This window comes from Prenolepis imparis, unplaced genomic scaffold (assembly GCF_030444845.1).
Source record: "Prenolepis imparis isolate NDT839.2.m4 unplaced genomic scaffold, iyPreImpa1.0 SCAF_15, whole genome shotgun sequence".
Taxonomy (NCBI): Eukaryota; Metazoa; Arthropoda; class Insecta; order Hymenoptera; family Formicidae; genus Prenolepis; species Prenolepis imparis.
In genome coordinates, this window is record NW_028141173.1 from 8176667 (window position 1) to 8192464 (window position 15798).

A 15798-nucleotide genomic window follows, 5' to 3' on the forward strand; every position below is an offset into this window, starting at 1 on the left:
AATTTCAAGCGCCGATGCGCGGCTGCTATGACATCATCCTCAAATGAAATGTTAGAATTATTGTCAAGGTCAAAATGTGCAAAATGTAACATATTCAAATGTCAATGCACCGGCTGCTGTCATCCCCCAGGTGTTCAAAACGTACGTAACAAAATCACAAGAAAATGCAACATAATTAAAATTTTCGAGCGCCAATGTACGGCTGCTATGACATCATCCTCAAATGAAATGTTAGAATTATTGTCAAGGTCAAAATGTGCAAAATGTATCAATTTCAAGCGCCAATGTACGGCTGCTATGATATCATCCCCAGGTGTTCAAAACGTATGTAACAAAATCACAAGAAAATGCAACATAATTAAAATTTTCGAGCGCCAATGTACGACCGCTCTCATCTTGAGATGAATCTCGCGAAATGTGCAAAAAATGTATCAATTTCAAGGTCGATGCATCATTCGTACGTAACAAAATCACAAAGTGCAACATACTCGAGTGCCAATGATCTCTACGATTAAATAAAAAGGATGGTAAAGAGGCATACCATGTTAGTATCATTGTCAGAGGTTCAGCAAGAGCATCTCAAAAATGGCACAATTGGAAGCAAGTTTGTTGGAGCAAGCCGCAAGGGTGAATTCGGTGGAAGAATATATTGTGTGGGAGCAGCAATGTGACGAATACATCGAATCACTGGAAGAACAAAGTAGAATAAAACGACCACGATTACCGATCGGAGTTCGACAATCGCTTGTCTCCCAAATCGCGCGTCTCGAAGGGTTGAAGAATTCGGTACGTAGACATTTTGTACATGCAGGTGCCGGAAGCAGTTCGCGAGACATCGGACTCATATGGCGAGAGATTGATACGGCATTCGAGAGCCGCATCTTGACTGGTGCGGTAATAAACTATAATCACATTGAACCTCGTCAATTTCTAGAGGAGGCCAAAGACATTGTGATCAGACACGTGCAAAAAGTGTTGCAAAAACACACTAGTGTGAAAGTGAACACTATATTTAATGGCGAGTTCGTGTCGGGTGATAAGCGTGCTAATAAAAGTATCAATATGAAAAACTTTGAAATCTTTCGCACCTCCGATTTACATGATTGGTACAAACGCCGCGTTATCGATCCCACACTAGCATCGCTAGAAGAGTTTCAAGAACGCGATAGTGGTTGGGCATTATCGCGAATAAACAATTTAACTGTAAATATAAACAAGTATAATCCAATGCGTGCGGGATGCCATGTTAAATTACCGCGAGAAATAATGATGAAAAGAGCAGTGGTTAATGTGCAATCAAAAGACAATGCATGTTTCGCGTGGGCGGTGGTCGCTGCTCTGTACCCCGCCGATAGAAAAGTGGAACGAGAATCTTCATATCCCCATTATTCGACAGTGCTGAATCTCCAAGACATTGAGTTTCCAGTGACTGTGAATCAAATCAAAAAGTTTGAACTATCAAACAACATTTCGATAAATGTGTACAGCATCGAAGAAAAGAATATTGTCTCGATACGTCTCAGTGAGCAGAAGAAAGACAGACACGTCAACTTGCTGTACGTGGAAGACAGCAACAACATTGGACATTTCACATGGATCAAGAATCTCTCCCGTCTCGTGAGCTCGCAATTGGGCAAACATAATGGTCAAAAATATATCTGCGATCGGTACGTATATTTAATTAAAAACGCAATATATAAAATATATAAAAATGTAATATATATATATATATATATATATATAAATTATATATGTGGAAAAAAAAAACTAATTATTTGTTTTACAGATGCTTACACTACTTCCATTCGGAAGACAAGTTGCAGTCACATATGGTAGACTGCGGAAAGATGAATGACTGCGCTATCCGGTTACCGAGCGATAAGGACAAGTGGCTCGCGTTCAACAACTTTAATCGCAAAGAGCGACTTCCTTTTATCGTATACGCAGATCTCGAATGTGTGCTAGCAAAGACGGAAGAAGAAAAAAACTTTCAACATCACCAAGTATTTAGTATAGCATATTATGTACATTGCTCATATAACGATTCATTATCCGAGTATTATTTTCGTCGTAGTGTAGATTGCGTTTCGTGGTTTTCCGAACAACTACAAAATTTAGCGATACGCGTAAAGAATATTTTAGCAACTAACGTCCCCATGGTAAATTTAACATCAGACGAGTGGGAAAAATTTCATAGCGCGACACATTGTCATATATGTGAGAAACCATTCACGCAAGATGACGATACACGCGTACGCGATCATTGCCATCTGACCGGGCGGTACCGAGGTCCAGCACACTCAAATTGCAACTTAAATTATAAAAACTCTTTTTGCATTCCAATAGTATTTCATAATTTATCCGGTTACGACTCACATTTCATAATTAAGGAAATAGCTACAGCGTTCGAAGGAGGAATCGAATTACTTCCAATAACTAAAGAAAAATATATATCATTTACAAAAAATGTTCAAATTGCCGAAGACAAATCCAGAAATATTAAATTACGTTTTATCGATTCATATAAATTTCTCAATACTAGTCTCGATAAATTGGCATCATTTCTAAGTAAAGATAAACTCAAAAATTTACAATTGAAATTTCAAAATTTATCCACCGAAAATTTCGAATTATTAACACGGAAAGGTGTCTTTCCATATGAATACATTGACTGTGTCGACAAGTTGCAAGATACGTGTTTACCGCCGCGCGAATCATTTTACAGTTCTTTGACCGGCGACACTGTATCCGAGAACGATTACGCGCACGCTGAAAACGTATGGGAGCGGTTCTCCATTCGAACGCTGGGCGAATATAGCGACTTATATTTAAAAACTGATGTCTTGTTATTAGCCGACATTTTTGAAAATTTCCGCGACACTTGCATCGAGAGTTATGGGCTCGACCCTGCGTATTATTATACTCTCCCCGGGTATACGTGGGATGCGATGCTAAAACATACAAATATTACGTTTGAATTGCTTACCGATATCGACATGGTAATGTTTATAGAACGGGGTATACGCGGTGGTCTGAGTCAATGTTCAAACAGATATGCACACGCTAATAACAAGTATATGCAGTCGTACGATCCATTGAAACCATCTTCATATCTAATGTATTTCGATGTAAATAATTTGTATGGATGGGCAATGTGTCAACCATTGCCTTATGCTGATTTTCAATGGGTCGATGACATGTCTAGTTTCAATTTATCATCTATCGCGCTCGATTCGCATACAGGTTACATCCTTGAAGTAGATTTAGAATATCCACAATGTCTTCACGATGCGCACACTGACCTACCGTTTTGCCCGACACGCGACAAACCACCAGGCAAGCGGGAAGATAAGCTTCTCGCAACGCTATACAACAAGAAGCGATATGTGATACACTACCGCAACCTGCAGCAATGTACGCGTCACGGCCTTCGCGTTGCAAAAATACATCGCATATTACAATTCGCGCAATCTCCATGGCTTCGAAATTATATCGAACTTAATACGCAATTTAGAACACACGCGAAAAATGATTTTGAAAAAAATTTATATAAATTGATGAATAACGCAGTATTCGGCAAAACGATGGAAAATGTGCGTAATCGGGTTGATGTAAAACTTATTACACATTGGGAAGGAAGATACGGTGCAGAGGCAATGATTGCGAAACCAAATTTCCACAGTAGAAGCATCTTTTCAGAAAATCTAATCGCTGTAGAATTACGTAAACTCGAAGTAAAATTTTACAAACCAATCTATGTTGGCATGTGCATACTCGACATCTCCAAAACATGTTTATACGAATTTCATCACGAGTACATGTCACCGCTATATCGCGACAGATGCAGGGTAATGTACACAGACACAGACAGCCTAATATACCACATCGAATGTGAAGATGTGTATAAGAATATAAAGCGCGACGTAAGCAAATTTGATACGAGCGATTACGCTGCTGACAATGTGTATGGTATACCGCTCGTGAATAAAAAAGTGCCAGGTTTAATGAAAGATGAAAATAACGGTACGATAATGACCGAATTTGTAGGGCTTAGAGCAAAAATGTATGCATTACGAGTGGATGGTAAGAAAGATACCAAAAAAGTAAAAGGTGTCAAGAGTAACGTTGTCGCGAGAACGATAACGTTTGATGATTACACGCGGTATTTGAATGAAGAGATTGAAATGGCTCGTAGTCAGTCATGTATAAGATCGAAATTGCATGAAGTATACACCATTCGCGAGACGAAAATTGCTCTAAGTCCTCACGATGACAAGCGGTATATCATACCTGAAACCACTGATACATTACCATGGGGACATTATAAAATACCTTTGTAAATAATATTTGTTGTAAAATATGTATATTTTGTATATTTTGTATATGTATATTTTATATAAATATGTATATTATATGTATATTTGTATTTATAAAATTATTAGATAAATATATTGTAAAATAAATAGTGTACAAATATTTTAAATAAATGTTTATAATAAATTATTTTTATGAATCCATGAGTTGTGAGATTTATCCAGTCCCAACCATTTCACATAAACATCATCGCCTTTTTTCCGCAAAACCTTTTCCACGAGATATACATCGGGATTTGCAACATGATGTAGCTCATACTCGTAGAATCCTCCGGCGACGGAATTTCCGCGCAAATCTTCAAGTATATATGTCGCAGGATTAGTTTTCTGCACTTTGATAATTTTAAATATTTCAGTAGTCCAATTTGGTGTAAAACCTTTTTCGAAGACGGTCTTGAATTTACTCACGCGTACCTGACAGCCTACTTTGAATCTTGCTGGAGCAGCAATTTTTATGTTACTGTATACCGTATTTAAAAGTTTTTCGGCAATCTCCGGAGTAACATCGATAGGTTTCATACCGATAGTGCGATGTTTTCGCGCATTGTACTCTGCAACGAGTCGGGATAGCGCGTCGATCCACTTGTAATTACCATTAAGTGTAAACATTTTCCACATATTGTTCTTTAAAGTACGATTAAATCGTTCCACTACTGAGGCTTTCATAACAGAATACGTCGAGTAATGATTGATGTTGTGTTTTTTTACGAGTTTCTGCACATTTGCATTGTAAAATTCTTTTCCTCTATCGGTTTGCATGTTTCTCGGACATCTCTTGCTATCTCGAATTATCTCAGCGATAGCGTCAGCTGTTTCGCGTCCGCTCTTATTCTTGAGCGGCAGGGCCCATGCATACTTGCTCAACACATCGATGACGGTGAGTATGTAATTGTATCCTTTGTTGACTCTTGCATAAGGACGCATCTCGACCACGTCAGCTTGCCACAGGTCGTCGTATCCATGTACTATGACACGTCTACGCGGAAAATTTCTTCTCGCTGGAGCGTGCAATTCCTCCACGAGTAGCTGCTTTTCAGAGATGTTTGAACGAGGCATATTTATAATAATGTGATATAATTTTCACGTACAGTTCTTTATGTATCTTTTGATGTAGTCTGCGTTACAGCCATTTTATCCAGCGTTAATAATAACGCCTGCATATTCCTTTCAAGCCTGATTATTTTTTTCTCAATTTCTTTCTGTTGATCTCTCAAAAGCTTGACACTCGCTTCGACATATCGTTTGTTGGCTGCATCATTATCATCTTCTGGTTGCGCTACACGCCGTATCTTGCGCGACCTTGCGTCATAGCCGGAGGCTGTTAGACACAGAGTATTATCGCGCACGTAATTTCTTAGTAATCCATCCCATTGATAATATGAATTATTATTCGACGTTCCAAGTGATAATCCAAATTTATTAATCGACATTTCGATACCACTAATATTGACAGACTGACTCGTATCGTGGATGTATAACTTATTTTATAATAATACGAGCTTCGTAAAGTTCCTCGATAATCGATAATATTTCATTGCTGTGGGCGTTGTTGCCGGCTTGACGTGAAGCTTCGAGCAATCGCAAACGATCTACCAACTCGTTGGGATCATTCCAATGCACGTAATCAATCTTATTATTGTTTAAGATCATAGCATGTGGTATACCTTTTCCAGATTTTTTATCAGAGAATAATGGTGCGATTATATATTTATATTTGTATCCCTTGTTACCTAATACAGGCTGATTCACATTACCATTTCGTCTGTGAGCATTTGTTCTTATTAATATACTTTTATAGTTTTGCAAGTCATTTGCAGTATATATTTCATCGTCGGGAATTCTCTTGAAAACCAACTCGTAAAGACCTGCTGTTCCAACGTATTTTGACCCATCGATAATTATATTATCATTTTTATCCACATCGAAATTTTTATTACCGAGCGTCATTCCTTTGTCGATAAATTTAACACCGTATACGTAATCCATCTTGGAATTTTTATCTTGACTCAATATAGCTGCCACATATTTTTGAGCAAGTGGACCAAGGTGATTTCGCAATGAATTTTGACCATCGGATGTTTGTAATGAATGTTGAATTGATGTCACAAGCGATTGAGGTGAAGTCTCGAAAATTTCCTCGATAGATGTCTTATCATGCAATAATTGCCTTGGCTGTACATCTAGTATCGGAGTAGAAGTAGTTGCATCCAATAATTGTTGCATTCGCCTGCTTTTGATTCGCTTTGGAGTAGAAGTTATACCGCTCAATGATATATTTGATCGCTTTGTTTTAAGCTCTTTTTTCTCTCCGAGCATACTCAATGGTTCAATCTTTTCTTCACCAGACTCAACACCAACTGTATTTTCAACAAGCTGTTTCAGAGGTTCAGAGATTGGTTTAAAATGCCTCTCCAATGCATCGTCCTCCTCCATTTTACCAGTTTTCAAGAAACGATATTTTTTACGGATTGAATCGCTCGTTTTCGCAATCTCTAACACAATCTTTTCACGATCGTTATTCATAATGTTACAATTTAGACGTTGCTCAATCAATGCATCGAAAGCGACTAAGTGCTTTGTGGTATTGCAAATTCATTAAATCCTTTTCTGTATCGTCCATTAGTCAGCGGACTGTCCTTGTCAATCGCTGCAAATCCATATTTATGTTGCCAACATTTCTGACAAAATGTGCGAAAATTATTGTATGACATATCTGTATTTACGTGATCGTTGTACACATGTTTCAAGTTTGTCCCATCTTGTTTAAATAAAATTAATAAGTTTGCATTGTCACGTACAAGATGCTTGGGTATCTTGGCATACGTTTGACAAAGATAGAAACAGTCGACGCTCGAGTGTCGCCCCATTGCAAAGTACTCTCTTATCGTATCTTGCTTGTCACATGCCACGTCATCAAAGATAAAAATGGAATTCGGAAGCGCATCACTCGGTGGAATGACATCACTATTATTAGAGAATGTAAAATAACCAATTTCTTCTATCGGTGATAGCAAATTTTCCAAATATCGATATTTCGGTTGTTGAAGCGATTTCGAGTATACGTACACGTTCTCGAAGCAAACGCCGTGCGGGCTTTCAATCAAACTAATCAACGCGTTAGTTTTACCACAATTCGAAGGACCGCAAATGATTCCGCGTATAGTATTCGGTAGTATGTTTCCATGTCTGCGTATTTCTTTATCCGACATCAACCGTGTTTTATCGTCGAAATTTGTAACTTTGATTATCGTCGATTGCTGAACGAACCGCATGTTTTCTCTCGAATGAATGAATGAGTCATGGAGAGCCTATTTATAGCTGTGCGGAACCATGAATCACTCAGTATTGAAAAAATGTTTGTTCTGCTAACAAGTGCTTCCGATATTCACGGTTTAAGCGCCGAACAGCTGCAATTTGTACCAAAAGCATTTTTATTGCGATATGAAAATCACATCCACTACGTGTGGGACAAGCTTCCGGAACACATAAAGGCGGATCCAGAGATTCAGACCTGTCGTCGATGTTTCAAACATTACAATCGACCGTGGCAGCAAACGCACATCGACGGTCCAGCGCCGATGATAAAGGATTGCAGCGAATGTCAACGAAAATAGGTAGTGGTCTCTTTAATCGCGCGATAAACGCACTTCCGATCGAATTGCATATCCCCGGCTATCAGTTTTGCGGTCCGGGGACTCATTTGGAAAAGCGATTGGCTAGAGGTGATCGAGGTATTAATCCATTGGATGCCGCGTGTCGCGAGCACGACATTGCATATTCTTAAAGCAACGCCCTCAGAGAACGACACGTTGCTGATAATATACTCGCTGCGAAAGCGCGAAAACGTATTACTGCGAGAGATTCGACTCTTGGTGAAAGAGCAGCCGCTACGACTGTTTGGGCAGCTATGAAAGCAAAGACAAAATTCGGTATGGGGATGAAGACGAAAAAATCTTTGAAAAAGAAGAAGAAACGAATACTGTCTGTGGCGAAGCGTGGTGGTATCTTGCCAATTTTACCATTGTTGGGTGTTCTCGGTTCGTTGGCCGGTGGAGCAGCGGGAGTCGCAAAGGCTGTGAATGATAGCAAGGCTGCGCAACGTCAGCTTGAAGAAATGCAACGTCATAATCGCGCTATGGAAGGTCGTGGAGTTTATCTCGCTCCATACAAGCGTGGACAGGGATTCTCAACTAAGAAAAAAAAAAAACGTCAAAAAAAAAAACGCTAAAAATGCCTGTGGGTGTAACAACTAATGTACAATTAGAACAACTGGCAAGACGTATGCGTATACCATTCTTTAGAGGTGTTTTCATGCGCAATAATTTACCAATAAACGGTGTGCGACAAAATGAGAGCGGTATTGTAAATTTGGATGACGTTGATGGTTCCGGTACCCATTGGGTAGCATATGTAAAGAGGGGAAATCGATCAATATATTTCGATAGTTTTGGTAATCTACGACCACCCAAAGAGTTGGTGCAATATTTAAATGTTACGAAAATAGAATACAATCACACATCCTATCAAAATTATAATCAGAATAATTGTGGACAATTGTGTTTACGATTTCTTCAAACGGTTGATATAAAACCTGTCAATCCATCATCACGATTCAGTTTGACAACATGTCGCTAACACTAACGTTGACTGGCAAAAGTAGCGTTCTCGCTGTAAGCTACTTTCCAGCTATAGATTTATCGAATGGTGATTATGAGCTCGGTTTAACAGATTTTGAAACTTATCATACGATTCCGAATGTAAATTCTAAGAATAATAAATTTTACTTTGATAACGATGACAAGGAAATTACAATACCCGAAGGATCATACGAAATACATGCTATAGATGAGTATCTGAGACGTGCAATTTCACAATATCCTTCCAATAAAGAGCAGAATGAAGATGCAATAGCGCTTCGCGCCAATCATAATACTCTAAAGAGCGAAATCAAATGCATCTATAGAATAAACTTTAATAAACCACACAATATAGGATCGTTGTTGGGATTCTCATCGAATCGTATATTGCAACCTCACAAATGGTATGATTCGGATTTACCTATAAATATTATTAGCGTGAATATTATCCGTATAGAATGTAGCGTCACCACTGGTGCGTACAGTAATGACAAGCGCGTACACACGATACATGAATTTTCACCGAGCGTGCCGCCAGGATATAAGATATCGGAAACGCCTGCACAGATCATTTATCTCCCGATCGTCGTACGGAGCATTACTGATCTAACGATACGCATTGTTGATCAAGAAGGACGATTGTTGGATTTTCGAGGAGAGGAAGTTACTGTAAGATTGCACGTACGGCGTCGACAAAATTAGCGTGTGATGCTCGTGCTAAATGATACGGAGCACGTGAGAGATAATAATTTTACGAGGGACATTACGAGGGACAATACTTTTGCGAGAGCAACTGCGGCAGTGAGCGACAATAATCAGAGATCTCGTTACACTAAAAAGAAACTCAGCGCATTGAATCGCGAATTTTTAAAATCATTGGGATTCATCGTACGAAAAGATGTTTGATATTTTGAATATTGGTGGTGAACCAGTCTTTGATGATCGTATCGTCAAGGTTGAGACACATACATACAATCCATATGCTAACACATCGCTTGGACATAGCGACGAGATACGGATACCTATACACCACCAGGATTTGTACACGTTGCCGTGCGAAAGCTTTTTGTATGTCGAGGGAAAGTTGATAACATCTAAAATAGATGCAAATGAAACGATGATATTAACAAATAATTGTGTTGCGTTCATGTTTGATGAAATTCGATATGAACTCAATGGTGTGGAGATTGATCGCAACAGAAACGTTGGAATAACTTCAACGATGAAAAATTATGTTTCTTTAACAACCGAGAGAAGTAAAATCTTGAAGAATGCTGGATGGGATATGACACATAATGGGTCATGTAATGAAATTTGTATGTTCAACTTTTGCGTGCCGCTCAACATGCTATTGGGATTTTGCGAAGATTATAAACGTGTTGTGATTAATGCTCGCCATGAATTAATTTTGATACGTTCGCGCAACGACAACAATTGTTTGTATGGACCTGCTGAAGCTGCTATTGAATTATTCAAGATACAATGGCGTATGCCTCATGTACTATTGAATGAGGTTAATAAACTGTCCTTGCTACGAGCATTGGAAAGCGGGCAATTCTTAAACATGAGTTTTCGCGCTTGGGATCTATACGAATTTCCTCTGCTACATAGTACAACCAAGCATTCATGGACTGTGAAAACTGCTTCTCAGCTGGAAAAGCCGCGATATGTGATCTTTGCACTGCAGACTGGTAGAAAAAATATTATGACAAAAGATGTTACTGTATTCGATCATTGTAAATTAGCCAACGTAAAGCTGTATCTAAACTCTGAATCTTATCCCTATGATGATTTAAATTTAGATTTTGAAAAAAATAGATTCGCACTCTTGTTTGATATGTACTCTCGTTTTCGCAAATCTTATTACGGGTGTGATATTGAGAATGTACTAACTATCGCGAAATTTCTACATTGCGGTCCTCTCGCAGTTATTGATTGTTCGCGACAAAATGATTCTGTCAAAAATTCTACCGTGGACGTGAGAATAGAGTTTGAATGTAAGGAAGATGTACCGGCAAATACTACAGCATATTGTCTCATCTTGCATGATCGTGTTGTCGAATATTGTCCTTTGTCCAACGTAGTTCGTAAAATTACATAATCAGCAATTATCCCCTCCTCCGATGTAATATAAATGATTGAGATTTTTAACAATCTGCATCAGTCGTCCAACATTCTTGCAACAAAATGGTTGTACCGAAGTTTGTGGATCTGCAAGGATTTATTCTCAATAAACGATTTATCGTGAAGGAAGCGGCGATTCTGAGAAGAGGATTCGTTGTTTCACATTATTTTTTCGCATGCCCCGTACCATGGGGTGTGCTCATAAAATCGGAGAGGCGTCAAGCTTCATGGTTGACTCGAAATCATCATGGATTGCAATGGGAAGATGGAAGCGTTCCATACTGCATGGCTCAGCGTTTGATTACAACAGCTATCGCTGGTATGATACAAGAAGAAGAAGAGACATCCTCTCTTGTGTACGTAAAAGGCCATGAAAAGCGAGAATGGTTGACCAATATAATGGATGATGCGAGAAACGGTTTCATTATTGAGACCTTGGATGCAAACTATGAAGATATTCCTGCATTAAACAACTTAGATACTACCTATAGCCTACGTTGCGATAAACATGTAAAAAATTGTGCTTTAGAAAATGTATTTAAAATATTTAATTGGTGGTCAAATCATCACAATGATTCGCCACACCCTTTTTTTGAATAAATTAATATTGAAATAATATTATCTTTGTTCGCTCATTTTCCTCATACGCATACAAGTATTATATGTCCACACGTGCTCGTATTAATTTCATCATGTGACAGCATTCTTATGTTATAATTTTTTTAAATATAGTCGATTGAGGTTCGAAAGTGGTTGATTGACGTTCGATCGATGTTCGAACGTGGTTGATCGAGGTTCGAAGGTGGTTCGATCGATGTTCGAACGTGGTTGATTAACGTTCAATCGATGTTCGAACGTGGTTGATCGAGGTTCGAAGGTGGTTCGATCGATGTTCGAACGTGGTTGATTAACGTTCAATCGATGTTCGAACGTGGTTGATCGAGGTACGAACGTGGTTCGAAAGTGGTTGATTGACGTTCGATTGATGTTCGAACGTGGTTGATCGAGGTACGAACGTGGTTCGAAAGTGGTTGATTGACGTTCGATCGATGTTTGAACGTGGTTGATCGAGGTACGAACGTGGTTGATTGACGTTCGATCGATGTTTGAACGTGGTTGATCGAGGTACGAACGTGGTTGATTGACGTTCGATCGATGTTTGAACATGGTTCGAAAGTGGTTCGAAGGTGGTTCGAACATGGTTCTATTGACGTTCGAAGGTGGTTTCAATTTTAAATATTATTCATATGCTTATTCTCATCATGGAATCTTTGTCTCGGACCATCTGTTTTCTTATCTTATGTGCCGAGTAAGCGTTCAAGCTATTATGTCATACACCCCCTACTGTTTCTACCGAGAACGGATCTGTCTTCGCGATGTTCATCATAAAGTTTATGATATTTGAGGTGTAAAGATTAGAAGTGACAAAATGGAGAGAGAAGTTATTATGATTGATAGTGATGATGAAGATGTAATTATAATCGACAACATTGACAATGAGGTGGAGATGATAGATATTGCGGAAGAATCTGATAATAGTGATATAGAAGGATTAGATGAAGGGTCAGATGTAGAACCCTTCATAGATTCAGACTATAATAGTGAATGTAGTGAAGACTTCGCTGAAACATCCCAGCAAGTATTAAGCACATCAGAAATTTTAACAGTGAATGAAACTATAAAGATGTGTGCTATATATTATTATTATACCCCTGGACATGATCTCAAACTGTGTACACATTGTTTCGTAAGAATAGCGGAATTGTTTACATCTATTCACGCAGTACGTGAACATTTAACAAATATGTACGGTGTAATGTTAAAAAAATGGTGTTGCGATTGTGGTGGTCCGTTGCACCAAATAATGTTATGCAACATGTGTCCGGTGTGTATGCATTGTAAGTATCAGTTTTTATTCATGTTAATTTACTCTAAAATTTAAAAATTATTAAATTAATAAAAAAAACTTTTTTTTTTTGTTATGTAGAAACCGCATCCACCTCGCCTCACAGCCACCGCCGACACCACCTCGCAGCCACCATCGCGCTGCTTTATATATTTTATATTTTTATATATTATAATTATTGTATTATATTTTACATTTTATATTTTACATTTTATATTGTTTATCTTATTATTTGTATTTTTTCTTATATATTCATATTATATTATTATATTTTTATATTATATTATTATATTTTAAATTTTAAATTCACACACACAAAATTGTATAATTGCACACACATACTCATTTTAAAAATAAAAATTATTTTAAATATTAAATAAATGTATTTATTTTAGAATAAGTCCTCTCCCCTTCCTCCTATTAAAATCTTATTATTAATTAAAAATTACTATAAATATTATTAAAAAAAAAAGTCTCTCTCGCGTCCGCCTCTCGTGCTCTCCTTCGCTGCATCAGCTCTCGCGCTCTCCTTCGCATCATCTCGCTACCTCTCGTCATCTCGCGCTATCTCTCTCGCTCTTGCGTCATCTCTCTCGCGTGCGCCTCGCGCTCTCCTTCGCGTTCCTCTCTCCCCGCAGACTCCTCACCCATAAAGCTTCATGCGGTCTTTCACGGATTCCTCTCTCCCCGCGGACCCCTCGCGGACCCTAACCTCGCGGACGCCTCCCCCTCCCCGCGGACCCCTCGCGGACCCTAACCTCGCGGACGCCTCCCCCTCCCCGCGGACCCCTCGCGGACCCTACCCTCGCGGACGCCTCCCCCTCCCCGCGGACCCCTCGCGGACCCTAACCTCGCGGACGCCTCCCCCTCCCCGCGGACCCCTCGCGGACCCGGTACCAAAATCGCGGACGCTTCCCCCTCCCCGCGGACGCCTCCCCCTCCCCGCGGACCCCTCGCGGACCCGGTACCAAAATCGCGGACGCTTCCCCCTCCCCGCGGACGCCTCCCCCTCCCCGCGTGACGTCATTCCCCGCGCCCTGGGTTCCCCTCGCCCCTCACCCCCCCTCATTGCCCCTGGGTTAGAACTCTCATAGTATTACTACTCTCATAATTTCTATTATTTAAATATTTATTGTTACACATTGATCGTAAAATTTAATATGTATACAAAGTTTCGCATGATTTAAAAAAATCAGCTAGAATATATTTGTTGTGAAATTCCGGCTGATAACCGTGAATACGCCACGCATCGTACATTATAACGTTTGAATTTATCGTGAAAATTTCGCGTCGAGAGAATATATTGTGTAAAACGTTGCATTTACTTATATCGATATCGAACATTTTAGCAATTAAAAACTTAATATTACGTTCGAGTTCTGCAGACTCGATTGAAACCTTATCTGGGAAAATTGTCTCTTTGGCTTTATCCAGCAACGCCTGACGCGTTTCGTCCAACGTATTAGATATTTTATCTTCGCGAGTTTTTATATAGCGATTAAATGATTCTATGGCCGCTTTTACGCGACACCATCGTTTTTCTATATAAATTTGATTTACGCGAACTAATTCGGCAAATACTGGCGTTGAAGGTATTAATCCTCTTTCCTCGTCACTACTAATTTCGGCAGATAATAAATTTTCGTCGAACTCGTTGGTTGTAAACGTGATGTTTAATCGTCTTGCCGTCTCAAATGTGTTACTGGGTGTCATATTAAAAATAATTCTTTCACTCATGCATTTCGATTCAAGTATCAGTGGAATGCGGTAAACGTTGGACTTTCGTGGCCACGGTAGTACATCGATATTGCGAAGTTTCAACCTATCATTATGTACTTGTGAAGAAAATTCTCGTTTGTATGTAAAACGTTGTGACGATAATCTTCTATCGCTATTTGGTGCAAAAGATATGCAATTTCACGCTCCAAGCACATTGCGGAAACGAAAAAGCTAAAAGGCATCGCCACCGCAAACTTCCACCCTCGTATATATCTGACGAAATAAAATTCGATAATTTTCAACATTTCGGTAGAAATGTCGTTTTTTATAATCGCATGATAAAGTACTCGTGAAATTATTCGCGAACAGGTTTCGGCACAGTGCTTAAATTCTTCTAGCTCAATTTTCCCACGAATTTGCCAGATATCCGAATTCGATGTTTCATTCAATAATATCGACATTGCGTTGTCCATGGATATCAATACGTCGCGCAATAATTCGTCGGCAGAGATGTAATACCATCTGTGCTCGAATTTCGACGTAGTTAATTCTTTAAACTCTTTGGAAGCACCATTTTGACGTATTATTGAGTTAACGAAGGCGCGAAACAGTAATCGCGTCTCGAGTACGATAGCACACGTATTATAATTATTGCACTCGTTCGTCGTTAGATCTCGGATTCGTTCAATCGCGAGACGATAGGAAACAGATGTTCTGCTTTGACACCATAGATACGCAGCTAATGGGTTCTTCAAATAGCCAATGTGATAGTACGAGTCGCCGATGTGAAAAAGCATATCCAATAATGAATCGTGCACGTTCAGAGTTGTCGCGCGCGCGTCATGCGGTCGTAAAACTTTTGCCGCTCTCCATATTAAACGACCATTTATATAAACGTAATCGTGAACTCGTAATTGTGCGCAAGAAAATATCCTCTCATACTTGTTCAAGTAACGTGAAAATGATTCTTTCACGGATTCGGACACTTTTGTAATTACCGGCAGAATGTAAATCATATATTGAGCATCAATGCCGTCGT

At 39.2% G+C, this 15798-nt stretch overlaps 1 protein-coding gene across 1 annotated transcript; it reads left to right on the top strand.

The window, feature by feature from the left end:
- The first annotated feature begins 1239 nt into the window (after positions 1 to 1239).
- Positions 1240 to 15275, top strand: LOC145946267 (uncharacterized). The gene is made up of 4 exons (XM_083055802.1): positions 1240 to 1667; positions 1787 to 1832; positions 12549 to 12773; positions 15183 to 15275. The coding sequence occupies exons 1-4, from the start codon at positions 1267 to 1269 to the stop codon at positions 15273 to 15275; spliced, it is 765 nt and encodes a 254-aa protein (XP_082911928.1). The 5' UTR covers positions 1240 to 1266.
- Positions 15276 to 15798: the final 523 nt, after the last annotated feature.

Coding starts and splice junctions, on each gene's coding strand:
- LOC145946267 (XM_083055802.1), top strand. CDS start 1,267: ATGATGAAAAGAGCAGTGGTTAATGTGCAATCAAAAGACAATGCATGT. Junction 1,668..1,786: donor CAAAAATATATCTGCGATCG/GTACGTATATTT, acceptor TTTGTTTTACAG/ATGCTTACACTACTTCCATT. Junction 12,774..15,182: donor TCGCTGAAACATCCCAGCAA/GTATTAAGCACA, acceptor CGAATTTGCCAG/ATATCCGAATTCGATGTTTC.